The sequence below is a fragment of the Conger conger genome, chromosome 14 (assembly GCF_963514075.1).
Source record: "Conger conger chromosome 14, fConCon1.1, whole genome shotgun sequence".
NCBI lineage: Eukaryota > Metazoa > Chordata > Actinopteri > Anguilliformes > Congridae > Conger > Conger conger.
This window is the reverse complement of record NC_083773.1, coordinates 30381369-30409271: the sequence shown is the minus strand read 5'-3', so window position 1 is coordinate 30409271 and position 27903 is coordinate 30381369. Positions and strand designations below refer to the sequence as shown.

Below are 27903 nucleotides of genomic sequence, written 5' to 3'. Positions count from 1 at the left end.
GTGAATATAAATAAGCGAGTAATAATGAATTTCAGAATTACACTATAAATGAAGCTTAGACTAAGACTTAAACAAATCAAGGAGGAGGGGCAGGTGTGTATTTGTACATCAACTACATTATTCATTGCCAATTCCTATTGGGATGAAAAAGTCGTTAATGTATTTGCTAATGGTTAACTAATTATGGTTTGCTAATGAAAAAATAATCACAAATAAAAATATGTTACAAATATTTTAGCTGATTGTTATTAAATACCTTAACTAATGAACAGTTAATTTCATGCTTAATTAATGTATTTGTCCATCACTAATTCATGTTATCAACTGCATTAGTTAATGCCAATTCATGAACTTTATTGCAAAGTGTGACCGTTTAACTTATAGCTCCATGGAAGGGTTGGCTCTGTGAACAGTGAAATTGAACTTCATTCCCCTCATCATAACCATTGAGACACATAAAAACAAACTCATAAGTACACATAAAAACAAACTCATAAGTACACATGCAATCAAAATAGAATATGTGTGGGTGTGCATATGTATATATGTGAGAACTACTTAATCCATTTCTTTTAACTTTTTTTTACTGCAAAACCGTTTTAAATTTTAGTCTTCCAAAAAAGGAAAAGAAAAAAAAAAACATTACTGGGAGAGGATGGCAATAGGGTGGATGTGGAATCAGAAACATTTGTGCTCCCTGTCCAACTGCTGTTTGCACTGCAGTACCCGGTCAGTGACATCACAACTCCAGACTTTATAGATGAATGAACTCAGCGGGCAGTTTTTCAAACAGCACTGCTAATAGAAGCACAGACTTCCTGCAGGAGAAACAGGTGGCCAGCCTGGTCCAGATGGAAAGAGTGGGGGACCGTGTGTCCGTCTGCTTTCTGCTGCTGTGCACACTCTCACGGGTGAGGGCTGGCTGCTTTCTCTCTCCACAGATTTTTTGCTCACAATTTAGTACGGGCTATTTAGTCTATTTGCATGTCTTAAATTAAGCTTTGTATATTGCATATCACAATATTGTGCTACTGAATGTACAAAATGTATTTACTCATGCAACAAATGCCGATTACTGTATGTTTCTTGTTTGGGAAAATTAGACTCTTTATGCATACTTTGTGGACTGGTGTACAATAAGATCTCAAGGATTTTGTATGTGATACAATATCTAAACATGACAGAAAACATTTCACCCTTTTGTTACATATTACATATTACATAAAACATTTATTTTTCATTTATTCATTCATTAAAAAATAAAAATAAAAAGTCTATGTAAATGCCAAATTATACATATTTGATCCAGGGTTATTTCCTGAAATGAATAAAAAATGTTATGTCAGGTAATGTTTTTGTAATCTCCGCGTAGAGCTTTGCAACTGACAGTTTTCATAAAAATTTCTAAATATACACCTTCAGAATCTATGAATGCCACCTGCTCAGTGTACCAAGTTAGCATGGAATGGTGGGCCATTGCGTAATAATGACTGCTGTTTGAAGCTTTACGTGGTACACCAACCACTGCTAATCTGCCACAAATCTTTCCAAATTGAAAACAAGTCCCCGGGCCAGAGCACATGATTACCGGTGGTCTGATCACACAGTTGTCCCACTTGATGAGAACTGAAAGGAAACAGATGCAGCGAACTTGTGACTCAGAGAAATCCCAGAGGAATCAACAAACCCCGTGGGCCGTGTGTGAAGATGGCGCTGCATGTTAACGCTGCCCCCCCCGCAGGTTCTGTGCCAGCAGTGCGGGGGTCCGTGCTCCTGCCCCCTGCCTGCGCCGCGCTGCCCTGTGGGTGTTCCGCTGGTTCTGGACGGATGCCGCTGCTGCCGGGTGTGTGCCGGACAGCTGGGCGAAGCCTGCAGTGAGAGGCTGGTGTGTGACGGCTGGCGGGGGCTGCGGTGTGACCACAGCGCCGGGGAGTGCGTCGGTGAGTAACTCACACCTGCACGTCACACTGCTCCTCCAGCCACAGGAAAGTCCCATGGGCGGCCTGTAGTGGTTAAGGTACATGACTGGGACCCGCAAGGTTGGCGGTTCGATCCCCGGTGTAGCCACAATAAGATCTGCACAGCTGTTGGGCCCTTGAGCAAGGCCCTTAACCCTGCATTGCTCCAGGGGAGGATTGTCTCCTGCTTAGTTTAATCAACTGTATGTCGCTCTAGAAGAGTGTCTGCCAAATGCCATTAATGTAATGTAATGTAATGTAAAACCAGCTGGCCCTGCCCAATCCTAAAAGTATGGTTATGACTGCACTAAAGATTAAATCACGTCCATACTGACATGACAAAAATAAACCAAACAAGGACTGCGTTGCTCTTTTTAGACTCTGATGTAAGCCAAAGCAGGACTGAAATGTAAAGTAAGTTTAGAGTACTCCCATGATGCATGAAGCGCGAGGCAAATGGCTGGATGTGTGTTTCAGGCCAGAGCGGGCTGGGCTGTGAGCTGAACGGGGTGACGTACCAGGAGGGGCAGGTGTTCCAGCCGTCCTGCACCCTGCGGTGCCAGTGCGAGGGAGGCGGCGTGACCTGCACGCGTCTGTGTGCCGATGACCTGAAGCTGCCCACCCCAGACTGCCCCAACCCCCGCCACGTTCAGCTTCCGGGGAAGTGCTGCAGGGAGTGGGTGTGTAAAGACGCTGAAAACTCCGTGCTCCATGACGCTATGGCGGGTACGTACTGTATCTCACTGATCTGACGCTTTGGAGGGTAAATACTGTATCTTACTGATCTGACATTATGGCGGGTACGTACTGTATCTCACTGATCTGACGCTTTGGAGGGTAAATACTGTATCTCACTGATCCGACGCTTTGGAGGGTAAATACTGTATCTCACTGATTTGATGCTTGTTGATCTTGTTTGACACTTGTTTTTGAAAAAAGACCTGTGGCTTCAAGCAACATCACATTAACCGGATGCACAGATGTGACTACAAAGCGGTGAAGCACTGCTGCAGCAACCTGCGGACAGTGTGGGCGGAAAGGGTTTCGGTTTTGAAGAAATTCGTCAGAGACACCTGTGGGTGTACTACATCAAGCTTTTACTTTCACAGTGATTAGTTATAGCTGTTACAGTATACATGGAATAAAGAAATGCATTCATATATTTAATTGTATTATGGGAATGTGCCACGCAATGAGCTAAAAATAAACCCATAACTGGAAAAAGCCTGAAAGCAAAGAAATGCTATGAAGCGAGGTTAGGTCAATACTGACAGAACTGAATATTCCTGAAGCAGAGATGTTTATTGAACTTCAGAGAGAAGTGCAGCCAAGGAATGTCAGTGTTATGGTACACTGTTTGGTGCTAATGAGTTTCTTAGTCAGAAACCTTCTAATCAAACAGATCAATCATGTTTTGTGTATTTATGTTTTCATTAGACTGAAGATCTTTACCTCCAAAATACATTGCTGCCATTACGGAGAATAAACTGATGGATCTATTGCAAGCAACATGGCTCCTTGCTGGAATAGAAATAACCCAGAAATGTATTTTGGGTCTGTTAAGACCACACAGTCATATTTAGAAGCAATGACAATGACAGCTTTTGTAAAGGGTATAAGGGTTGTAAAGGGTTGCATTTAGTGTTAGTTCAATTTCAGGAAGTACAATCCCCTCCAAAAGCATTGGCAAGGCAATTCATTTGCTTTTACAATACACTGAGTACATTTAGAATGTACTATTTGGTAGATGACTGCTACCATCATGAGTTACATCATCAATAAAGATTAGTGAGCCCACTCCAGAAGCAGCCATGCAAGCCCAAGCCATGACACCATGCATCACAGATTAACTCTTCTTTCTCCACACTTTGGCCTTTCCATTACTTTGGTAGAGGTTAATCTTGGTCTCAGCAGTCCATAAAACTTTGTTCCAGAATTGTGTGGCTCATTTCTGTGCTTCTTTGCAAATTTTAATCTCGCCTTACAACTGATGAGTGGTTTACATCTTCTGGTATAGCCTCTATATTGCTGTTCACTAAGTCTTCTTCAGTTGATTGAGATACCTTCACCCCTGCCCTGATACACTTCACAGCTCTCACAATGTTTCTGCCATTAACTTCTGTTCTTTTCCTTGATCAACCTGTTTGATGTCTGTTGCTCAGTGTGCCAGAGTGTTCTTTCGTTTTCAAGACATTCCAAGTTGTAGTACAAGCTATCCCCAATGATTTTGCAATGCCGCTGATTTTCCCTCTTTTTTCTTTCGTCATCTCATGTACATCCTTTGACCTCAAACTCAATTGTCTTCAGCAAAAAACTAATTGATATTGCTATTCCAAAACTTTTGGAGGGGACTATATGATAATTGAACCAGACCGTAAATCATTTCCTTAAAACTCTGATGAATTATTGTATTGTATTTTCCTTAGCCTATAGCCTGGAGATGATGGATCAGAACCAGGACTGCATAGAGCACAGCACGGAGTGGGGTGCCTGCTCTCAGAGCTGTGGGCCAGGGGTCTCAGTCCGTGTTTCCAACAGAAACCGGGCCTGTCGCTTGGAGACACAGACCCGTCTGTGCCAGGTCCGCCCCTGCCACGCCCTCTCCCGCAGAACTCCCACCGTGAGTGACCACACCTTTCTCTGCATCCAAATTCCTATCCAGGCAACTTTCTGAGATTCTTTAGATGAGTGACAAGAGTAAGGCTAATGCTTGACATATGTGCTTGTTTGAAATATAACAAGGATGAATGACCATACCCACTGCCTGCTCAGATTTAACTTGTGTAATGGCAGAGCCTGATTAGCTCTACCCTCGGTGGAAGTGTTACAGTTATGCTGGTTATTTACACTTGCAGTATTTGCTATAATGGCCTTGGAAGTCACACAAGAACATAATAACTTCTTTCATAACAATATAACAATGTTTGCTGATATGCCATTGAGAGATTATCTCTCACTATGACGAGATGAATTCATGACCAAACAGAACAGAAAACTTCATTGCTCTTAAAATGAGTTTGTCCTCCGGGCACTGAAATACACTCACTGAAATACACTACTTACATGCAGGCACATAATTGCATGGCATTTCCGAAATGTCTGACGTGAAAAAACATCTGCTAACATGACGTGACAAGCTGTTCCACAACCCGACAACTGTAACTGAATGAATGTACATACATGCTTTACCTGTATGTTTCAAAACTCGTGTCAATGTACATACATGCTTTACCTGTATGTTTCAGAACTCGTGTGAATGTACATACATGCTTTAACTGTATGTTTCAGAACTCGTGTGAATGTACATACATGCTTTGCCTGTATGCTTCAGAACTCATGTGAATGTACATACATGCTTTACCTGTATGTTTCAGAACTCGTGTGAATGTACATACATGCTTTACCTGTATGTTTCAGAACTCGTGTGAATGTACATACATGCTTTACCTGTATGTTTCAGAACTCGTGTGAATGTACATACATGCTTTGCCTGTGTGTTTCAGACCCCAGGCCGGTGTGAGCCCAGTTACCGGGTGGGGGTTCCGGTGAGGCTGGAGCTGTGGGACTGTGTGAGTGTGCGGGCTTACAGGCCCAGGTACTGCGGCCACTGCTCTGACGGCCGCTGCTGCAGCCCTGGCCGTAGCCACACCGTCCCAGTGGCCTTCCGCTGTCCCCGGGGGCACCTGCTGTACTACCCCGTTATGGCAATTGAGTCCTGCGCCTGCCACTACAACTGCCCCCACGTTGTCACCAGGGGCCCAATGAGGCCCTTTTAGAGGGCCTTGTTCCTCAACAAAGGGGTGTTATCAAAACAGGGTTAAACCCCTAGCACTCATCCCCAAACACAGGAGTGTTTCCTACAAATTGTACAACTGCTCCACAGACACAAGACTTCTTCCACAAAGGGTCCTACCCCTGGTCTAGGAACCACCTACTATATGTCAGACTGCCAGGGCCAATGAATGACATATTGCACACTCAGAAACACATCATTATCTCCAGGTGAAACGTTCATGCTCCACGTAAGAAGTTCAGGAATAGATTGTGGCGTGGAGAGCAGAACCATATATATATACAATCTACTCAGATTATCTTGCAAAGAAAAATCTAATGCAATGCAACAGAAGGCTTGAATGAGCTGGATGAAAAATTAGTCACTGATTCCCTTCCTGAGGGGAAATGTGGGTCACGCAGTGAATAAACCTGGTGAGAGATCCCTATTGAGAGATAGGACTTGATGTGACTGAACATGTTGGACAGATAGATTGACTTGTGTTGTTAACTCACAAGCACTATCAATTATAAGAGTTGCACAGCAACTGATGACTGCCAAGCCTTGCACATCATGCATGTTTTGTACAAGTATTCAGTTAAAGCTATTGAGCTTGGAATTTCAATGTACTAAAATAATCATATTTTTAACTTTCATTCATGCCTGAGTAGTCTTAAGAGTTTTTTCATTGTCAGAATTAGCCAATTATTTCATTCGATTTAATTTTAGCATGGTGTAGTTAGTTAGTTAAGGCAATAATCAATGCAATTCTTTGACATTTTACACAGCATAGAAATATTCTATATGAAATATCTATTTGCAACATAAGAAATGCCTGATGAGCTGCAAAAAGCAACTCATCTGTTTTTCCCCTTCTGCCCTCAACATGCATGGTCTCATGCTGAAGCTGATACACATCCTGGCTGGCAGTAAAAAACAGGAAATAGTAGTGTTAAAAAAGGTGACCAAAATAAGTCAATCGCTGAGAGGTGTGAAAAAGTGTTTGCCTCCTTCCTGATTTCTTATTTTTTTGCGTGTTTGTCACACTTAAATGTTTCAGATCATCAAACAAATTTCGATATTAGTCAAAGACAACACAAGTAAACACAGCAGTTTTTAAATGAAGGTTTTTATTATTAAGGGAGAAAAACAATCCAAACCTACATTGCCCTGTGTGAAAAAGTGATTGCCCCCTAAACCTAATAACTGGTTGGGCCACCCTTAGCAGCAACAACTGCAATCAAGCGTTTGCGATAACTTGCAATGAGTCTGTTACAGCGCTGTGGAGGAATTTTGGCCCACTCATCTTTGCAGAATTGTTGTAATTCAGCCACATTGGAGGGTTTTCGAGCATGAACCGCCTTTTTAAGGTCATGCCACAGCATCTCAATAGGATTCAGGTCAGGACTTTGACTAGGCCACTCCAAAGTCTTCATTTTGTTTTTCTTCAGCCATTCAGAGGACTTACTGGTGTGTTTTGGATCATTGTCCTCCTGCAGAACCCAAGTTCGTTTCAGCTTGAGGACATTCTCCTTCAGGATTTTTTGGTGGACAGCAGAATTCATGGTTCCATTTATCACAGCAAGTCTTCCAGGTCCTGAAGCAGCAAAACAGCCCCAGACCATCACACTACCACCACCATATTTTACTGTTGGTATGATGTTCTTTTTCTGAAATACGGTGTTATTTTTACACCAGATGTAATGGGACACACACCTTCCAAAAAGTTCAACTTTTGTCTTGTCAGACCACAGAGTATTCTCCCAAAAGTCTTGGGGAACATCAAGATGTTTTCTGGCAAAATTGAGACGAGCCTTAATGTTCTTTTTGCTCAGCAGTGGTTTTCGTCTCGGAACTCTGCCATGCAGCCCAGTCTCTTTCTTATGGTGGAGTCATGAACACTGACCTTAACTGAGGCAAGTGAGGCCTGCAGTTCTTTGGATGTTGTTGTGGGGTCTTTTGTGGCCTCTTGGATGAGTCGTCGCTGCGCTCTTGGGGTAATTTTGGTCGGCCGGCCACTCCTGGGAAGGTTCACCACTGTTCCATGTTTTCGCCATTTGTGGATAATGGCTCTCACTGTGGTTTGATGGAGTCCCAAAGCTTTAGAAATGGCTTTATAACCTTTTCCAGACTGATAGATCTCAATTACTTTCTTTCTCATTTGTTCCTGAATTTCTTTAGATCTCGGCATGATGTCTAGCTTTTGAGGATCATTTGGTCTACTTCACTTTGTCAGGCAGGTCCTATTTAAGTGATTTCTTGATTGAGAACAGGTGTGGCAGTAATCAGGCCTGGAATAGGCTAGAGAAATTGAACTCAGGTTTGATAAACCACAGTTAAGTTATGTTTTAACAGGGGGGGCAATCACTTTTTCACACAGGGCCATGTAGGTTTGGATTTTTTTTCTCCCTTAATAATAAAAACCTTCATTTAAAAACTGCATTTTGTGTTTACTTGTGTTGTCTTTAACTAATATTTAAATTTGTTTGATGATCTGAAACATTTAAGTGTGACAAACATGCAAAAAAATAAGAAATCAGGAAGGAGGCAAACACTTTTTCACACCACTGTATATATATAACATGTATCCTCTTTCATCTTCGGCTGTTTGAGCGCAGTGATCCTCACATCTTCTGAAGGTTGAGATAGATACATGTGTGTTCAGTTATAGTTTCAACTGTCAACCTTCTCAGAAAACCACATCTCTCATTTTAATTTTCTTCCCACACGTGTATTTCAAATACATATGATACCTTGTGTAAATAGGACAGCTTTGGAGTTGCTGTAAGGTGTATTTCTTCACTTTGAAGGAGGCTACTGACTCCTTTAGGTTTCAAGACTATATGCTAAGCTACCACATTATGCTAATATTGAAATTGAAATTGAGCCCCAGTGAATGCACAAAAATGAAAATGAAATCAAGTCAGAAAAAAGGTATATTTCTAGAACTACATTCCAGCAGATGAGCACCAGGGCGGAAAAAGAGCTACAGTGTTACAGGGCCGGACAAGCCACCATCAATAACTGGAGCACTGTGATCACTGATCTCAAAAATGGCGATATTCCTCCGGAAGCTGCAGGGCAATTGTTGGCAAGATGATTGTAACACTTTTTGCTCAAACATGCATAGCTTAATGAGAGTTTATGCTAGTGCTCTCAAACGTTGATATAAGCTACCCATATCTATCATTTAGACATCTACTCAAACATCACAGAATGAGTTAATGTCACACATTCTGTTTCCTGTCCACTGTATATGGGCCTGATCCACACAGGTTTACACACACCTGCACATGCACACACAAACACACACGCACACATGCATACACACACAAACAAGAGGAAAAGAGAAAGCAAGAAAGATAAATGACAATAGTAGGCCTATATGTATTACATTTCTATTGATGAACTGGCTAAAAATACTGTTTTGTTACAATATATTATTTATATTCTCCTGTTGAGTACTTGTGCTTTCTGGTTCTTATTTGAATTCAATGTTGAAAATTGTTTCTATTGGTTGCCTCATTCTTTGTAACTATAGCATTTTAACATTGAGCCAAACAACCCCTTAATATTTGCCAACCAACCATGTTGGGGCTGGCTGGCACAAGTGTGCAATATAACTTTAATCACTAGTCATCTAATTTTACAAAACATTTGTGGACATTAATATACACGCACTGAGCACTTTATTAGGTATTAGGTAGACCCGTACTTCAGCTTGTTAATGCAAATGTTTAATCATGTCAGAATGGGCTACAGCAGCAGAAGTCAAATAAATACCTAATAAAGTGCTCAGTGAGTGCAGTTTGTACAAATATATAAAAAATGTAACACTTTCAGACAGTACATCCAGGGAGCAGATAAAAACTTCACTGAATGAATGCAAATAAACCAATTCCGGCCTGAATACAAGCTTGTGTGGCCAAAGTGGTTACGTGCTTACGGATTATTACACAATAATAGCTCATTTTAAAGCTTTTTTTATTTGTCATTCATTATGTTATCATATTTATAAATATTAAAAAGACACTGATATAAAATGATTATTGTTAAGAGCATAGCCTACAGCAGCAGAAGACCAATAAGTCTAAAAATAAGTCTAATAAATAATAAGTGCTCACTGAGTGTATATGTATTTAGAACTGAGACCTTATCCTTTCATTTGCAACTGGTTAGAATATTTTAACACACATTATCTCGTAAATCCAACGGCTTATTCCATGGAAACGGAGTTTCTGCTAATTCCACACCGTTTCCCGTAATTACCTTTAGAAACAGTCACAGGATGTGGGAACTTCAGCCATTAGCGTCGATCAGACTGATGTTCAGCGCCAACTTACGCAGATGGAATGTTATGCTGATGATTTTTCAATAGGTGAAACATTTCCTCTTTATTTTAATCATGAATCATGTTTATTGCCATAATTGCGCATTGGTTCACCTCGTGTTTACGAGGGTCTGCATATGTGTATCCTAAGATACAGAGTGCATTTTTCAGTGTTTAATCAACTCTTAAAGAGCGCATATGGTCTCTATTGGACTCACATGTACTCTGTCAAAAGTTGAACTAGGGTAACACTTGGCATGTAACTGTGTAGACTAAAGTGGCCAGTACTCGAATTCGAATGTCGATGTGGGCGTAGTTTATAGCCTACACCGTGTCTGCTTTCATTTTCACCTCATGCGCTTCATGGATCAATCAGAGATCGTCTTACGTCTACTTTAGGCGTTGTCTGTATTAAATTCTTGAAGAGTTTGTGAATTGTTGACTGACTTTTTTCGTGGTAGAAGTAATACCTGGATTACGGCTATAACAAACAAGCTTTCAACCTTTCATGTGGAGGATCACAATGACCAACATCACCTGTGGGAACATAAACCAAAATTTTACGCATATATTCTTACCGACGGTGTACGTTTTGGTGTTTATAACAGGTTTGCTTGCCAATTATTTTGGTTTAAAGTCAGTGTGGAGGAGCTGGATGAAACTTGGGAACATCAACATTTTTGTACTAAACCTGGGAGTTGCAGACCTGTTATATGTATTCACGTTGCCGTTCCTGGTCGTTTATTACGCGAAGAGTAGCAAATGGATTTTTGGATCTTTGTTTTGCAAAGTCACCAGATTTGTATTCAATTTGAACTTGTACGGCAGTATCGGGTTCCTCACTTGCATTAGCATTTACAGGTACCTTGGAATTGTTCATCCTCTGAAAGTTATGGGACGAATTAACACTCGTCTTTCCGTGGCAATAAGTATCCTTGTCTGGCTATTGGTTATCATTCAAATCCTTCCTGACATGTTTTTTGAAAAGACCCCGAGGAATTCGACGGACAGCTGTTATGACACCACTTCAAAACATCTAACCAGGGATTACCTTCCATACAGCGCAAGCTGGACATTCACAGGATTTTGCGTTCCTTTGCTCATCATCTTGGGGTGTTACGGACACGTTGCCGTGGTGCTGGCCTCGAACGAAAACGTCGATGCGTTGCTGAAGCAGCGGTGCCTGAAACTCGTCGTTGTGCTCGTTGTGTTGTTTTCCGTTTGTTTCATCCCTTATCATATTTTGAGAAACCTTAATCTCATGACGCGGATAATGAAATACGACGGAACTTGTGAGGAAATATTTAAGCACATTTACGTCGCCTATCAAGTAAGCCGCGGTCTGGCGTGCATGAACAGTGCCATTAACCCGCTAATTTATTTACTGGTCAGTGATGACTTCCTCCCGCGCCTCAATGTGATCAGAAATCGTAAACGTAAACCCCGTGAGCCTGACTTCATCCCTATGACTATCAGAGAGAATGTGATCTAAGTGAAGCATGACTAATGTTGTACAGGCCCTACCTTTTGTAAAGCCGGCCACTTTCTGTAGAAAATAGCAGTATTGTTTTATGGACTATTTGCTTGAAATTGATTTGTTTGCCCATGTATGTATGTTTTATGTTTGCAAGATATAATATTTTTGTATTTTGTTGAAGGACAGTATCAATAATGAAAAAGGTGAATTAGCACTTGTAGCCCACTAGCCATGCTTGTTATTGGCATGTACTGTGAGCAACCACAGAATGCACAGCTACCTCCAATGACAGGAGGCCTGCATGAAGTACCTTTTTTTTAGAAGTGATTGGAAATTGTTAGAATTGTTGGAAAGGTATATATTCATAACATAATTAAAAACAATTACATCTGGTAAATTGTGTTAGCTCTGTTGATGGTGCATTTTTGTGTAGCAGTGATGATGAAAAAGAAACATTAATTTACATCACTTGGCAGGCCAGTATGATTTAAAAGCAAAACATGCTTTTGAATGACACCAGACTATTGCTATAGTGTCATTCATATACCACTGGTTCTTTGTAGGATTAGACAATTATCAGATTGACATTATTTTAATAATAATAAATAATAATAATAATAATAATAATAATAATAATAATAATAATAATAAATCTCTTCCAAAGATTTGTGAGATTTCTTAACAAATCTGCCCAAGCCTACCGGGCAGAAGTTGAATGATTGTGATTACACCCAAATGAACAGTGTGGGTTGGATGTACTAAACAGATGACATTTCTAAAGCTGGTTTTAACCCTTTCTGCCGCTCCCCTTAAAAAATATTTTTTTCCCAATGAAATACCCAAAATGTTACTTTTCTTGAACCCCCTTGAATACAGGCATATTCCTGGTCTCTTCTGAAAGGTAATCCCGAGAGTCAGAATTACTCTAAATATTACTGAAACAAATGAATAGAGTGGACTTTTTTATGGACACAGATGACTGCGGCTTAGAAACAAGGGAGCCACAGCCACAACACTGGACAAATCCTGATTCAAATTTGAAGACAATGCCACCAAAATGAGCGTCCTGGAGATATGATGTGCCTCATGAGGTGTAAAATACTACATATTAGACACTAAATGTGCCTGGAGGAAGAGTGCTGCAAAAATGCTCATGAAAAAATGGTGCTTGTTTTCCCCCTCCCTTTCACTCTCCCTCTCCTGGATCTCTCCTTGCCTCTGGCTGCAGCACGTCTGGAAGATTGTAAAAAAAAAAAAAAAAAAAGTACAATAATTACATCTAGTTTATTATAACTGAGGTCCATTGATTGAAGTTTTCATCAAATACAATGCAATGGAGTCAAAGCTGTTTTCAATGTCCTCCGAAATAGTCATGCTTGTGACCAAATGCATAGAAGCTGAGGACACCCCAAGCTTGTTTTGCCACCACACCTGTTGCTAAAACAATGGAATCTAATATACACTCAGTGAGCAATTTATTAGTTAGACCTGTACACTAGCTTGTTAATGCAAATATTTAATCAGCCAATAATGTGGCAGCAACTAAATGCATAAAAGCATGCAGACATGGTCAACAGGTTCGGCTGTTTTTCAGACCAAATGTCAGAATGGGGAAGAAAAGTGACTTTGACCGCAGAATGATTATTGGTGCCAGACAGGGTGGTTTGCAGAAGAGTACCTCTGAACACACAACACGTCAAACCTCTAAATGGATAGGCTACAGTAGCAGAAGACCAATAAGTACTAATAAATACATAATAAAGTGCGCAGTGAGTGTAGTTTATGTAAATAGTGTTTTTTAACACTTTCAAACAGTACATCCAGTGACCAGATGAAAATTTCACTATTGGTGTGGCCTAAGCTTGTAACCAAACGCTTGTAAGGGGGCTTACACTTCCTGCACTAGGTGCTCTTACAGTACAGTAAGTGAAATTAATTAAGGAGATTAGGAGCATTCCATCCAAAATATCAAAATCTTTGTTAAAGAAAAACAAAGTATATATATATATATATATATATATATATATATATATATATATATATATATATATACACATATATATATATATATATATGAAAGACACTGGTATAAAACGATTATTGTACTATACCTAATGGAAAGTCTCCATATAATTTTAACAGGTAAAGAAAGATTCCCGCCTAATATTAGTTGGGTACTGTAGTGTAGCATACAGAGAATAGAAGCTCATATTTTGCTCCCAAAAGCTCACAGGGCTTTCTCTACCTGGCAGTGAATATTTTTCAACCAACTGATAACTTCGCAGGCTGCTGAGAAAATTCCTGAACACATTGGTCCAAACCTCCTCACATTCATGCCTGGCCATGCATACAGTGGCTTTACTTTTTGCACTTTATTGTGTTGTAGATTTTATTTAAAATGGATAAAATTTTAAATTTTGCCCATCAATCTACACTCAATACTGAAAACGTGTTGACATTTTTGCAAATGTATTAAAAATGATCATAAACTGAAATCTCCCATTAATATACTGTAAGTATTCAGACCCTTAATTCAGTACTTTGTATGAGTCTCTTTGGCAGCAATTACAGCTTGTAGTTTTCTTGGGTAAGTCTCTACAAGCTTTGCATCATCTCTGCAGAGGACTGCCGAAGCTCTGTTAGAGTGACCGTTGGGTTCTTGGTCACCTCGCTGAGGAAGAGTCCTGGTGGTTCCAAATGTCTTTACTTTATTTTATTCACTTTATGGATGGAAATGTCATCCATTTTAATTGAAATGTACAATTATTGTCCTCTAGATTGGTACTCCATTTCCCTTCAGGGTCCTAAAGCCTTCCAGCATCTCAATCACCTGACCCAGAGGTATTCTCCAGCGGCAGGCCCTTGATGAGGGTCAGGTTGGCCCAGTGGTACCCTGAGGGCACCTCGGGGGGCCACAATGTATATACAGTGGGCTCCAGAATTATTGGCACGCATTGGCAGTGCACAAAAAATACTATAACATTGGACATGTACCCAAAATAGCACATGCTGCAGCCACTCCTATTGCTACAATGTGCAATTCATTGGACAGTGAATGTCTTTGTTGTTTTGAGTGTATTTTTAATGAGTGAAATCTGTTGGTCTAGCGCACGGTAGGAGAAAATGCCTGTAATCCGCTACAGTGGTCTTCCTTAGTCTATTGGATCTTTTAACATAATTGTGTTCAGTTGAAAAAAACAGTTGTTCTTTTCTTGTTAATAATGCCCAGGGTTTTTGCAATGTTCCTGATTGATTGATTTTAATTTCTGAGCCTTATGACAGCCAGCTTAATTTGCATTGACACTGCTGTCATCTTCAGGTTGTCAGACCCCAACAACAATCTCCAAAGGCAATGTCTAGAATCAAGACTAGACATCAACAGCTCTCTTCTGCATTCACTAATGACACAAATACACTTGCCTAATAAAAAACATATGTGAAGCCAATTCAATTAATACTTGAAGTACCTTAAAATAGGGGGTCTATGTACTAGAGGTGGTCATTTCTAAACGGTTCATCCAATATGGATGAAAATACCCAAAAATGAAAGTGGACAGTCTGCCCTTCAACCTCATTGTCATTGTATCCTTTCAAACTCAAAGTGCTAGAGTACAGAACCAAAATAACAAAACATGTGTCACTGTCCAATTAATTATGGTGCTCACTGTAAATTATGCACCCTATTTCCTTAAGTATGTACAGTACAAGGACATAATAGATTTGGTAAGGATGGATCATTGTGCTCGATTACCCTACATAGCTGCCTTATTGTGAAAGGATGTGAATGTTAAAATATGTGTAATATACAAGGCACTTAATATTTATGGCTTATGAAAGAACAGTTCAGGACAGGACAGAGGGCTATTACAGTACATTTTTTAAATTAATTTTTAAATCCCTATTGTACTTGTTATCAGTAGAATATTTTCCATATCAGCTGTTCAAAACAACTTTTCAAGCAGACTTGATTGATATGAGTAAAAAACTTCACAATGTGCTTTCATTTCACATAAAGGTAAATCAGACTCTGCTCCTGCTTTAAACAGGAAACTCACAAAATTAGCAGGATGTGGTGTATATAGATTGATATCACTGGCACGCTTACTCCTGGGAAACCTATTATGTGTGCCTAATATTACTCACTACTCTAAATGTGTACTGATAGTTTTAAAAGAGAAGCCTATTTCCCCCCTTTTTATTATAGTATAAAGCATGGAAGCTGAATCTGTCTAAGCACTGGTGTTGGGCAACATGCAGGGACCCAACTGCACATGGCACTGAGGGGGCCTTCCACATTCATTTACATTACATTACATTACATTACATTACGGTAATGGCATTTGGCAGACGTTACTGTCACCTTCCTGTCAGCTTTGAGCAGTCTGGCCCTTCTCCTCTGACCTCTCTCATTAACAATGCATTTCTGCCCACAAAACTGCAGCTCACAGGATGTTTTTAGTTTTTCACACCATTCTCTGCAAACTCTAGAGACTGTTGTGTGTGAAAATCCCAGGAGATCAGCTGTTTCTGAGATACTCTAACCACCCTGTCTGGCACCAACAATCATTCCACGATCAAAGTTACTTAGATCACATTTCTTCCCCATTCTGACATTTGGTCTGAACGACCTCTTGACCACACTAGCATGCTTATATGCATTTAGTTGCAAGTATTTGTTCACGGTATTTGTTATATCTAATAATGTTCTCAGTGAGTGTCGACAGAACAGCTGCGGTGTGTAAACTGCGTTTGTAGCAAATCAGTGGACTATTGTTAATATTATGGTGTTTAAATATTTGCATTTTTACAAACTGTTGTACAAGCTGGTGTTCCCCTAAAGCTAGCCTCCTTAGCTTTAGAAGTGTCTCCAGCACACTCTGAGAGTGAACCTTTGGACTTCCATCATAGTGCTGTATCATCTTGTATAACCAACCCCAGAGAAACTACTCAGTTAAATCATCCAGGCAGACAAGGCACACCAAGTCAATGGTCCTTACCAGCATGATTTGAAACGCATCCATGGACCAAACCAACACTTTTTGCACACTTATTTTCGCAATAAACATTCTCCGAGCCTCTTAATAGTACTGTATTTATCATTCAGACAATGGCAAAAAGTTGCTTTCTATGTAAAGCCATAGGGGATTCTCCTCAGATAACATCTAAGCCAGTTAGGAAAAGTTCATATCCATAGAGACTCTGGGTTTATTGTGTGATGTTTTTTCATTTTAAAAACTGGACTCAATCTTCCCCTATAAGACTATACAGCGAGGTCCTGCAAAGGGATGAAATGAAATTATTATTTTATCATCATTTTAAAAGTTGTAAACCCACCTCTTGTTCTTATGGTTGGTAGACCCTACAGGACAAGGTAAAGTCTTGAGGACAATGGTATCGCTCCATGAGCCATATACCCAGCAGGTGGAGCTGGCTCTTTTGACAGTAAACTCATAGCTCCTGTCTGGAATCAAGCTGTTGATCTTAATGCTATTGGAGCAAGTGATAATAACCAGATGCTGTGTGTCTTCTGAAATGGTAGGTCCTCCGGAAACTTCCCTGGTGGACACTCCCGGTTCCTCCCCTGGCTGTTGCTGATCTTCACATGCCAGAGTGTCCAGCACTTCGTCTGCGCAGAGCTTGTAGCGGATCTCATAATCCAGGCCAGCCTCACCCTGCTCAGGGCCCGCCACGCGCCAGTAAAGGCGGACGCTCTTTGTTAACGCCACTGAGGCAGTCCGGTCAAAATTTACGGGCATTTCGCTAACAAGGTCCAGCTGGATGTGCAGATCCATGGTCCTGGTTGACTCTATCATGATCCGGTGCGTGAAGTGCAGAGGCCCAGGAAGGCTGAAGTTGAAGTCCAACAAGGCTGTGTTCAGCTTCTTTTGAATGGCATCAGGCTCCTGAGTGAAAAAAGCCTCGTTGTTAATGTCCAACATGACCATGGCCTCATCCTTCTCTCGCTCTAAGAGCTCTAAGAGCTCCTCCAGCAGCCACAGCTGGATCTTCACCTGGCTGCTGCCAAATTTCTTCAGCTGCTGGAACTTTCCACGGCCGATCAGATCCTGGATGGAGAAGGTGGGACTCTCGTTCCATGGAAGTGGGTCTCTGTAGGAGATCTTGATGTAATAGGAACACCTTTTCAGGGTTTCCAGCTGCTTTCGGTACCCAATGAAGTCTTCGTCATTCAGCGTTGAGGACACTAAGTTCTGGAAGCTGGACCACAGCCCATCACAATTCTCCTCCGAGTGCTGGCCCTTCACTCCAGCTGAATTCAGTTCATTCATTCTCTATCAGATAAATATCAGATAAAAGGTTTTATTTAGTTGCCAACAACTCATCGGACATTTGGAGAGGGGAATCTGTGATTTCTGAAATGCAGCCTTTTGCCCTCTAGGGAGGCAAAATGTTAAGAAATCAAAAGTCACTAAGCAAAATATAATGGAGTAACTTTAAGTGTGTTTAAAACCACAAACCCATTGATTCCTGTACACCAGCCACTGTGTTGCTGGCATGCCCTGACTATCAAAACAAATCCTTAATTGAAAAATCAATATCATTCAATAACATACACTAAAACTGAAGTGATATTAAAAACAAAGTATAGTATCATCACACCTACAGCCAGCAAATACGACTTTACACACACACTAAAACAATAACATACACTAAAACTGAAGTAATATTAAAAACAAAGTAGAGTATCATCACACCTATATTTCATGTCACCACAGGCAAGGAAATGGAAGTATTTTTTCTTACCCTTTTTTTGACATGCGTATACATTTATATTCACTATGTATTCTTATCCATGCCAATTAACTGCTATGCTCTTTGATTACAATTCGTATTCGCCCTTAGTTTTGATTTATAAATAAATGCCATTTTTTAAATTAAAAATAAATCCTTGATGAGATTTCAGGACTGAAATCAGGACATTAATTAACTTTCTTGTCAGATGTAGCAATCTAATCGCACGTGCATTTTTTCAAGATGCATCGCAGAAAAAGAAAAAAAAGGAAATACCACCACAAATTGGCCTATCGATAGGTGCCTATAGGCTATGTCTAATTATGATCAAGTCTGACTCATCCACGATTTTCTGCAAAGATGTAAACAAAGCATGTCGGCTACCTGGCCTTACAATGCTCCAGCCGCACATTTAACCAAGTTTGTAATGCTGTAGGCTAAGTCATTTTGTTGCCAATACTAGTATGGCAATAGCCTACATAAATTTACATCTTATCAGTTTAGCCCACTTCTAGCCTATATAGCGCTTCAGCCTACCTGCACATTGCTCTGAACTGCTACGACAGATTAACGAACAATTAGTAAAAAGTTGTAAACTAGCAGTTTTTAAGGTAGGTACTCTGCCTATAACACATTCCACACAATTAAAACTTCCTGAAGTGTATTACCTTGCTTCCATTTTAGGCGAGACTATTTAGCTAGGCTACGCGTTTCAACTATAAAACAAAATAATTTTTTAAAACATAACCTAGTTTCCACCCGTGCTTCAGAATTCTAAACTGACCGTTAAATACCCCGGCAAAAATGACGGTAAGTGAAGCGGAGGGGTATTTTTTGAGGGGGTATCAGCTACTACTACTACTACTACTACTACTACTAGTATTTATACTACTACTGTATATTTGTGTATTTGTAGCCAATAAATTATGATTAAGCTAAATTTGTGACACAAGTGGACAATGCCCTGGTGTAAAATCAGTCTATGACCAGCTTGAAATGACAAGCTACCAACAGAATGAAGCTGGTCAACCAGTTACCAGCTGTTTCAAAACCTAGCTTCAGCTGTTTTTTTTTTCAGCATGGTGCATACACAGCACCATTCGTGTTATGGGTGATAATCCTCATACCAGGATAGAATTATTTCGCTTGCATTCAAAGGAATGTAAATTGCAGTTATCAAAATCATGCAGTTAGACAAGTTCAGAAATTGCTAAATTAGCCTAACTCAGGAAGCTGTGAGCTGGATTGTGAGTTATAGTGAGTGGCAGTTAAAGGCGCATAATGATTGAGTCCAGATTCCTAGCACATTTGAGCCTAATCATGACTGTCATCCACATTAGCTTGGATACAATAAATAAATAGATGAACGAACACAAATCGTATTCATTCTATTTGTTTCCCAAAAAACATAGGAAGACATAACAGCAGTGACAAGCTGGTAATGTGTCTCAAAGGATGAGAGCATTAAAGCAAAGTTACACTGGAAGAAATGTTAATGCTTCTTTATTCAGACACTTTTTGGCAGTAATTCATAGGTATGAACACTTAAACTCCGCGGACTTGTACTGCCAGCTGGAAGCCTTTAGACCTAGCTAACTAATCCTGTAATTTCACAATCAATATGCTTGCAGAGGAAATCGCTAGAAACTGTTGAAAAACATCCTTTTAATGTCATTGACTGTGTTCCACGCCAGAACAAGTTAAAATGGAAATAATTGAATACGGTGATAAAAGATGAAATATGTTCGATATCCTTGAGCAGAATTGATTCTGGCCCTTTCTCCTCTTTGCAGTGATATCTTCTAGCAGGCATGTGGTTGACATGGAAACAAGAATAAGAAGGTGAAAGTTGAAGATTAATTCAAAATGAACAGGCAATTGCAAGGTTTCCGTGGTGCCTCAATGTCCGGTAATTGACTAAATGGACTGCAGAATTTACAGTTGTATGCTTAAGGATTGTTGATTGAAGTGATGATCCAGTGGGCCTTTTTGTATTTGTTTGTGGTGGTCTCTAAAGAATTGAACTGACCACAGTTCCAGCATCAAATTTATGTTCTAATAAATGTCTGTCTTTTAATAATATATTTGAGTGGGATTTCAGAGAGCTAGGGAACCCAAGTGTCTAAGGAAAATTGATTTGTCTCATGTTTAACTCTGCTCCATTTAGAGTTCAGGTTTGCTTTCGATCACATACAGATACATTGTAACAGACATTTAAACCAGAGGTGCCCAAATTTTTCCACCCCATTGTAAGTAGAATAACCTGATTATATTAATAACTTACAAAAGTATAATAACCAATATATGCAATATTCAAGATCTGATGATACTGTGTATGATGTTTCAAGTGAATCACATAATTTTATGCCTGTTCCTTTTTTGTATTTTATTTATTGAGCACAAGAATAATTTATTAAAAAGGGACCATATCATATCACACAGTGTAATACCGCCACCTTGACAGCACTGCAGATCACCATGTGGTCTAAATGCTATATAATACCCATTTTTATTTTGAAATGCAGGCCCCGTCTTGGGAGTCATTGTATTTAAGTACTATGCATATTGCTCCAGTGTGATCAAGAATAATGCCATCCTGTGGCCTAAAGAGATAAGTGGTTGAATCTGGTTGCTGGTGTTGTTTAACCAATAGCTTAATTTTCCTTGATTTGAAGTGACAATTTTATATTGCAGTATTTTAATTTTATTACACATGAGGTTTTGTTTATTTCAGTGGTTGCCAATTTCACAGTAAGTGGAAAAAAACATACATAAGATACATAAAAACTAAAATAAAAAATTACATGAAAACAAAACCCAATAAGGAAATATATACAGTGACATTTATGAGATGAAGAAACATAAAAATATACATGTGATCCTTTTCCCCGAGGTTTTGAACAGAATTAATTTATCCAGAGAAAGATGTCAGAGACAATCCTGCAGAACACCTGATATATTTTATACCATTAATATTATGAATTCACTCCATAATACATTTCACACCATACAGCTGGGCCAACTTTTTTGGTTTCATCCAGAGTAAGCTCCTGTTGAATTTCCCACATTCTCGCTAGCTATATTTACCTGTTTCATCTGTGTTTTTAATATGGCATAAGGCATCTGGTGATAAATACATACATCTGCACTATAGAAAACATAGCCTATTATGTTGGTACAGGTATGTCATCATACAATGTAGTTGGTGTCAACTCATCTGTTGTGAAAAGTAAAAAGATATTAGCATTAAGATTAATCTCAGATGTTATTAAAATGATGGCCATGAATCACATGACCCATTGCTGATTTTAAGTTGTTTAACCGTGTGGAGGTACCGTGGACTCCAGAATTATTATTATTATCTAAGTTTAACCCCTTAAATCTGGGCCGGTGTGTTTTCTTGCATTCATTTCCTTTTTAACAGTGCAATCACTGTGGTAGCATGCTATAGTGTTTTAAAGTGGTAAAACTCACGGTCCTATCTGTATAACCTATTTTAAGATGCCATTGCTTTAGCAACAACAGTTCCTTATTTTGTAACATGTGGGTGTCAAAACAAGCGTGGGGGACCTGACCTTCTCTGCATTTTGGAAATCCACAGACTACACGAATGAAGGAAATATCCATGTCCTTTTCATGGCAAGGAAGGACACGGACAGCGAGCCAAATGCATTATAGTTTCTAATACTAAAAGGCTACAATAATCTATATATATTTAATAAAATATTTTAGTGAGAAAAATTGCTTCCTCGTACACTGTGTTTGTGCGTCTGTAACGTCCTTTTAGTAATATTTACAGTCATTTTGACTCTTGGAAAACAAACCCCAAAGGGTTACCTTTCAAAAGAGACTTTTGGCCTGTAGCCAAAAGGGTTCAATAATAGTAACCATTTTATTTTTGGTATGTCATTTTCAAGCTAGTGTTAAGAAAAGGGGGTAATAATTAAGGGGTTAATCTGACTGAAAGCAAACGCGTCTGGGGGTAGCCAGTGTGCCAGAAATACTCAGTGTGCAATACTGGTCAGACATAGATAGCATTAAGCAGCTACGGTCGTGACTGCGGATATGACCATGATATTGAATTCTCTCATCTTCATCATGCCTCCACCTGCTCTCTACAGGAGATTATGTCACCACAGTCTCAACCGTAATTCCTGTTACTGTAAGGTAGGCTAAATATAATCCAAGCACACTTTTTTTCTTCTATTTAAAAAAAACACTGAAACCAAGATCTACTGTTATTCAGAGGGTCTACAGTAAATATAAAAAATATATACACTCGCCGAGCACTTTATTAGGTATTTATTAGATTTATTTTTTTACTTCTACTGCTGTAACCTATCCACTTAGAGCTATCATGTGTTGTGTGTTCAGAGATGCTCTCCTCCTACTGTCACCTTCCTGTCTGCTTTGACCAGTCTGGCCATTCTCCTCTGACATCTCCCATCAACAAGGCGTTTCTGTCTGCAAAACTTATGCTCACTGGATGTTTGAGACTGTTGTGCATGAAAATCACAGGAGACCTGCAGTTTTACTCAAACCATCCTGTTTGGCACCAACAATCATTCCACGGTCAAAGTCACTTGGATCACATTTCTTACCCATTCTAACATTTGGTCTGAACAGCAGCAGAACCATACTGCCAGGGCTATGGCTCTTTTAAAATGCAGATCCATCTAAGGTTGAGTGAACAAAACAAATTTTCTACATTGAACTGCAGTTCTTCAGAGGTAAGAAAGTCAATGAGCGTTATGAACGCAATACTGCCGACTAGTGGTGGGGCCAGGCCCCATCGGCCCCTAATATAGAGATGCCACTGCCCAATACATTTGCATTTAACTGTATCCCGTATCCCTCTGTCAGGAGAGCATCAATAGGTGTCCCACCCCACCACTGGCTGGGCAGCTGAACTGCTGCCATTTTCCACTGCAGGGAAGCATTCATCAGGCTCCATTCTGCCCCTTCAGCACCTTGTCTGGGCCGATGGGAAATACGTCAGAGAATATTGTTTTGTTTCTTCTCCGCCAAACGGGGTGATGTAGTGGGCTCATGCCGTGTGCGACCGCCAGATAGGGCTTGACCATCGTGGCATTCCATTTATTTTTACACCATAACTGCTGAAGCTTGACTATGGAGTGTTGAGGGGCAGAGGAGTAACTACAGGGGAAAAGACGATATAGGAATGGCACTAAAACTAAATTGATTTGCAAGCATAAAATCTTAACCACAAATCAGCCTGAAATTAAATCCATTAATAATGCATTATTTCGCAAGGGGGAGAGGACTTTTAATGGAACTTTGTCATTTATCTCCGATCATCTATTGTTCAGGAATGGATAATCAGTCGTGTAATTTCTGACTCATGCTGGCTCAGCAATGCCAGTTTGAATTATTGGAATGCACTGCAAGTGCCATTAAAAAACCGACAGTGTAGAACTGTGGGCAAAGCAATGCATGCTTTTGTGATGTGTTCACCAAAAAACGTATGAAATTACAACACTGCTAGAGCCATCTGGTTGAAGTTGGTTTTTAGACAATTGTAGGGGTTACTTCATCAAAACACGTCATTCTAGGAGGGGAGAATGTAAAGGCAGCAGAGCTTGCAGAGGATTGACCAGAGCTCCATAAACTACATTACATTACATTTTCTGAATTACAATCTAAACACCAGAATGAAACATTTAAAATGCAAATGAAATATAATGTAGACTATTTGAAAAACGAGGCGGCACGGATGGTGCAGTGGGTAGCACTGCCGCCTCACAGCAAGGAGGTCCTGGGTTCGAATCCCCGTCGGCCGGGGCCTCTCTGTGCGGAGTTTGCATGTTCTCCCCGTGTCTGCGTGGGTTCCCTCCGGGTACTCCGGTTTCCTCCCACAGTCCAAAGACATGCACGTTAGGCTGATTGGAGAGTCTAAATTGCCCGTAGGTATGAGTGTGTGAGTGAATGGTGTTGCCCTGCGATAGACTGGCGACCTGTCCAGGGTGTATTCCTGCCTTTCGCCCAATGTATGCTGGGATAGGCTCCAGCCCCCTGCGACCCTGATCAGGATAAGCGGGTTCAGATAATGGATGGATGGATGGACTATTTGAAAAACAGTCCAGTGCAGTATATGGTACACACTGAGTTTCTAATGATACAAAATGTCAATGAGGTTACCAGCATTATGTTATTGCTCAGTTACACAGTAATCTTTACATGGTGTGTCAGGGTGTTTGATTCCGTGGAGGTGTAAATAAGTTAATGTGGAGTTCATGCAACTGCAATCCAGCTGTCATTTTGAAAAGGTTCCATCTGTCACATTTATACAAATTAATTAGACGTGCTACATGGGTGCAAATGTGTTGTCATTAAAGCGACAGACCTTATCATAATGAAAGAGCATCCTGCCACAGCTCTGTTAAACACATATGGTCTCACGGAGCCATCTCAGGGACAAAAACAATACGGCATTATTATTATTATTAAGTCCTCAACACGTGTGGTTTTGTGTCTGTTTTGCAATTGGACTAAGAGGCTTCACACTTGTGATGTGAAACGAATCACTCAATTTGAAACAAAACGGAAGTATATAGTGTAGATCTGTGACATTTTCTCAAGTCGATCTCATAGGTCAAGATACAGTGCAGTCTGTTAGTATTTGGACAGTGACACATTTTGTTGTTGTTTCACTCTATACTCCAGCAAACAAACAGTTGAAATAATGTGTGGTTAAAGTGCTGGTTTTTTGAGGGTTTTTACATCCATATTGGGTGAACTGGAATTAAAGCCCTTTTTAGTAATTGGACTAATTTGGACAAATTAACCTTTGCAATCGATGACTTGCCTGAAGTATACAACCCATAGACATCAGCAGATGCTGGGCATCTTCCCTGGTGAAGCTCTGTCAGGCCTCTACTGTTCCTGTTTGTTTCAGGGGCTATTTGCCTTCAGTCTGGTGTTCAGCAAGTAAAAAGCATGCTCAGTTGGATTGAGGTCAGATTGACTTGGCCAATCAGGGACATTCTACTTTTTGGCCTGAAAAAACTCCTTGGGTGCTTTGGCTGTATATTTGGTCATTGTCCTGCTGCATGATGAAGCGTCAGTTGGGATGCATTTGCTTGGATCTGAGCATACAAGATGTCAGCATTCATCCTGCTGCTGCTGCCATCAATGAAGACAAGTGAGCCAACTTTAGTGTGTCTTGGCAAATAAATAGTCAACAAATATCTCAAGCACCCACAAGGGGCATCTCTCCCGAGGGGCATGTCCACCTAGACCCCCCCACCCCATTTATATTTACAATTAAAATTGATACTCCTCCCTGGGTCTGATGCTAATTAGCTTATTTGCCACCCACCATAGCCCTGCTGTTGACTGAATTAAGCTATTTATAGAGAGCCGATGTATCACAAATCCCTGAAGGACTCACGGGAAGCGCACAGCAGATTCACGTAAAGGTTCTCCGTGACAGCCATCGTCCTTTTTGTTTTCGTTATTGGATGCTCCTTATCATCGTAGAATAAATTGACATTAAAACGGAAAGGCTAGTTCTCTTCTGTGAATGCGGGGTGGCGCATCGTCATCTTTACTTGAAGATTAAGATACTTCTGAGTGTTTTGTTTTTAAACAAATTAACTGAATAGTTCTTCACCGCATTGTGTCTAACCTCAGAGGCCCATGCTGTTTAAAGTGCAGACTAAAAATAAATAGAATAAACATCCAAGGGGTAGCTCTTAAGGAGAAGGGTACATCATTAACCCCGTAACATGTAGAACTGACATGTGATGTCAATCAATTCTAGTACCAATCAAACAGAGCTTTGCTTTCCATAGAAAAAGGAATTCATGTAACAAATAAACAAAGGGAGAAAAATCCATTTTTGGAAATACACAATAGGCTCTACCCATGTTGAGAGATTTTAAGAAATCACAGGGATCTCTTCTACTTCTCAACACCTGGGTATATATTGCCAGTCTTGTAATCTTCAAGGGCTTGCTGTTATTGCTTAGGGCTTTTGGATAATACTAAATGGATGTAGGGATCAGCTGATCCACAGGACGAGGAAATGTCAGTGGAAAGCACTGTCATATTTTGCCATTTGATTGACCTCAGAGAGCCGTCTATCTCCTGCCTGTCATTTTGGCAGCCACCAGGTCCGGCTTTGGCCGGATCGATCCAGAGTTGCTTTATTGCTGCTTCACCCATTTTATTACTAGTGAGAATCCCGCAGTAAATATACATCATTCTACCACTCATCATTGTGCTTTACATGAGAAATTTTGCAGGATTACAATGGGACGGGTATGCCTCCTGGCAGCCGGGATAATCATTCACCCTGTATTTGCCACCCTCAGCATCGCCCTGCCACTATACACTTCTGCAGCAAATTATAGCACTGAAATATGACTAGCCCATGAATTTAATTGCACAAACTGAGCTGTGGCACTTTACACTCTCCCTCAGGGCAAAACTGCTTTGAGCTTGAAGTGGCTGTTCCTTTGCTTCGGATTCTAACTCACACGCACGCATACTGTCACACATACATTCACACTCACACTGTCACACTCACTGGCACACACACTCACATTCACACTCACACACACATACTCACACTCTCACACACACTCACATTCACACACACACACTCACACTCTCACACACACTCACATTCACACTCACACACACACACACACACACACACTCACACTCTCACACGCACTCACATTCACACTCACACACACAGTCATACACACACACTCACATTCACACTCTCACACACACTCACATTCACACTCACACACTCACAGTCTCATACAGTCACACTCACATTCACACACACCACATTCACACTCACACTCTCACACATACATTCACACTGTTGCACAACGTTTTGCATTTATACTTCGAGGAAGGTCTGCGATAACGGTTCTATTGTCTCTATGGTAACAAGATGCCAAACTGATGTTTACATTTTTGTAAACAAGGCAGAGCCTATCCATGGAAATTAATTGCAGTGTTCCAACTGACGGTCCAATCAACAATGTGCCATGAAGTATGACTGTTTTGTGACATGACAAAATTCTACGGGTGCGCGACACTGAGAAAATGTCGTACTACCCTTTTTTAGTATAAAATGCATTTTTGTCATACAACATTTGTCGCAAGGGTTGTGTGACGAATAGGTTTAGGCTCACATTCACGCTCACACCGTCACACACACTCACATTCACACTGTCACACACACTCACACTCGCACATACTCACGCTCACATGGAAGGTTATTGAAATTGAACAATATTAGCACGTATCTTGGTCATTTTTCTAACTCAGTCGGTGAAGGCATCATCACGATTCCTATGGTCACAGGTTAGAATCGTAGCCACAGCCGTCTTCGGCTGGCTATGAATGGGAGACTGGAGCACTGGTACATGACTGGGATAGGGTGGGTTTAAGTTAATTAAATAGTTAAATGCTACATTAGTTGCTGATAATGATTGTACTGAATAAAAATGTAACTTGAAAATAAGAGACAGTAAGAGACAATTCGTTCAACCCAGCAGATGGATTATAGTTCTGTAAATATTCTGTAAATACTGTGATTAAATATAAATGTCAATTAACATTGTTTTTTTTA

At 40.3% G+C, this 27903-nt stretch overlaps 3 protein-coding genes across 3 annotated transcripts; 2 read left to right on the top strand and 1 right to left on the bottom strand.

Annotated features, from left to right (window-relative positions):
- Positions 1–764: 764 nt before the first annotated feature.
- ccn5 (cellular communication network factor 5) lies at positions 765–6788 on the top strand. Its single transcript, XM_061218759.1, has 5 exons — positions 765–911; positions 1742–1940; positions 2436–2684; positions 4385–4578; positions 5462–6788. The coding sequence occupies exons 1-5, from the start codon at positions 765–767 to the stop codon at positions 5732–5734; spliced, it is 1062 nt and encodes a 353-aa protein (XP_061074743.1). The 3' UTR covers positions 5735–6788.
- A 3636-nt stretch (positions 6789–10424) lies between these two features.
- On the top strand, positions 10425–11934 carry si:dkey-78k11.9 (P2Y purinoceptor 1). The gene has a single exon (XM_061220627.1). The coding sequence runs from the start codon at positions 10569–10571 to the stop codon at positions 11550–11552; it is 984 nt and encodes a 327-aa protein (XP_061076611.1). The 5' UTR covers positions 10425–10568; the 3' UTR covers positions 11553–11934.
- Positions 11935–16852: 4918 nt separating this feature from the next.
- LOC133109435 (fibronectin type III domain-containing protein 11-like) lies at positions 16853–17824 on the bottom strand. Its single transcript, XM_061218758.1, has one exon. The coding sequence runs from the start codon at positions 17822–17824 to the stop codon at positions 16853–16855; it is 972 nt and encodes a 323-aa protein (XP_061074742.1).
- Positions 17825–27903: the final 10079 nt, after the last annotated feature.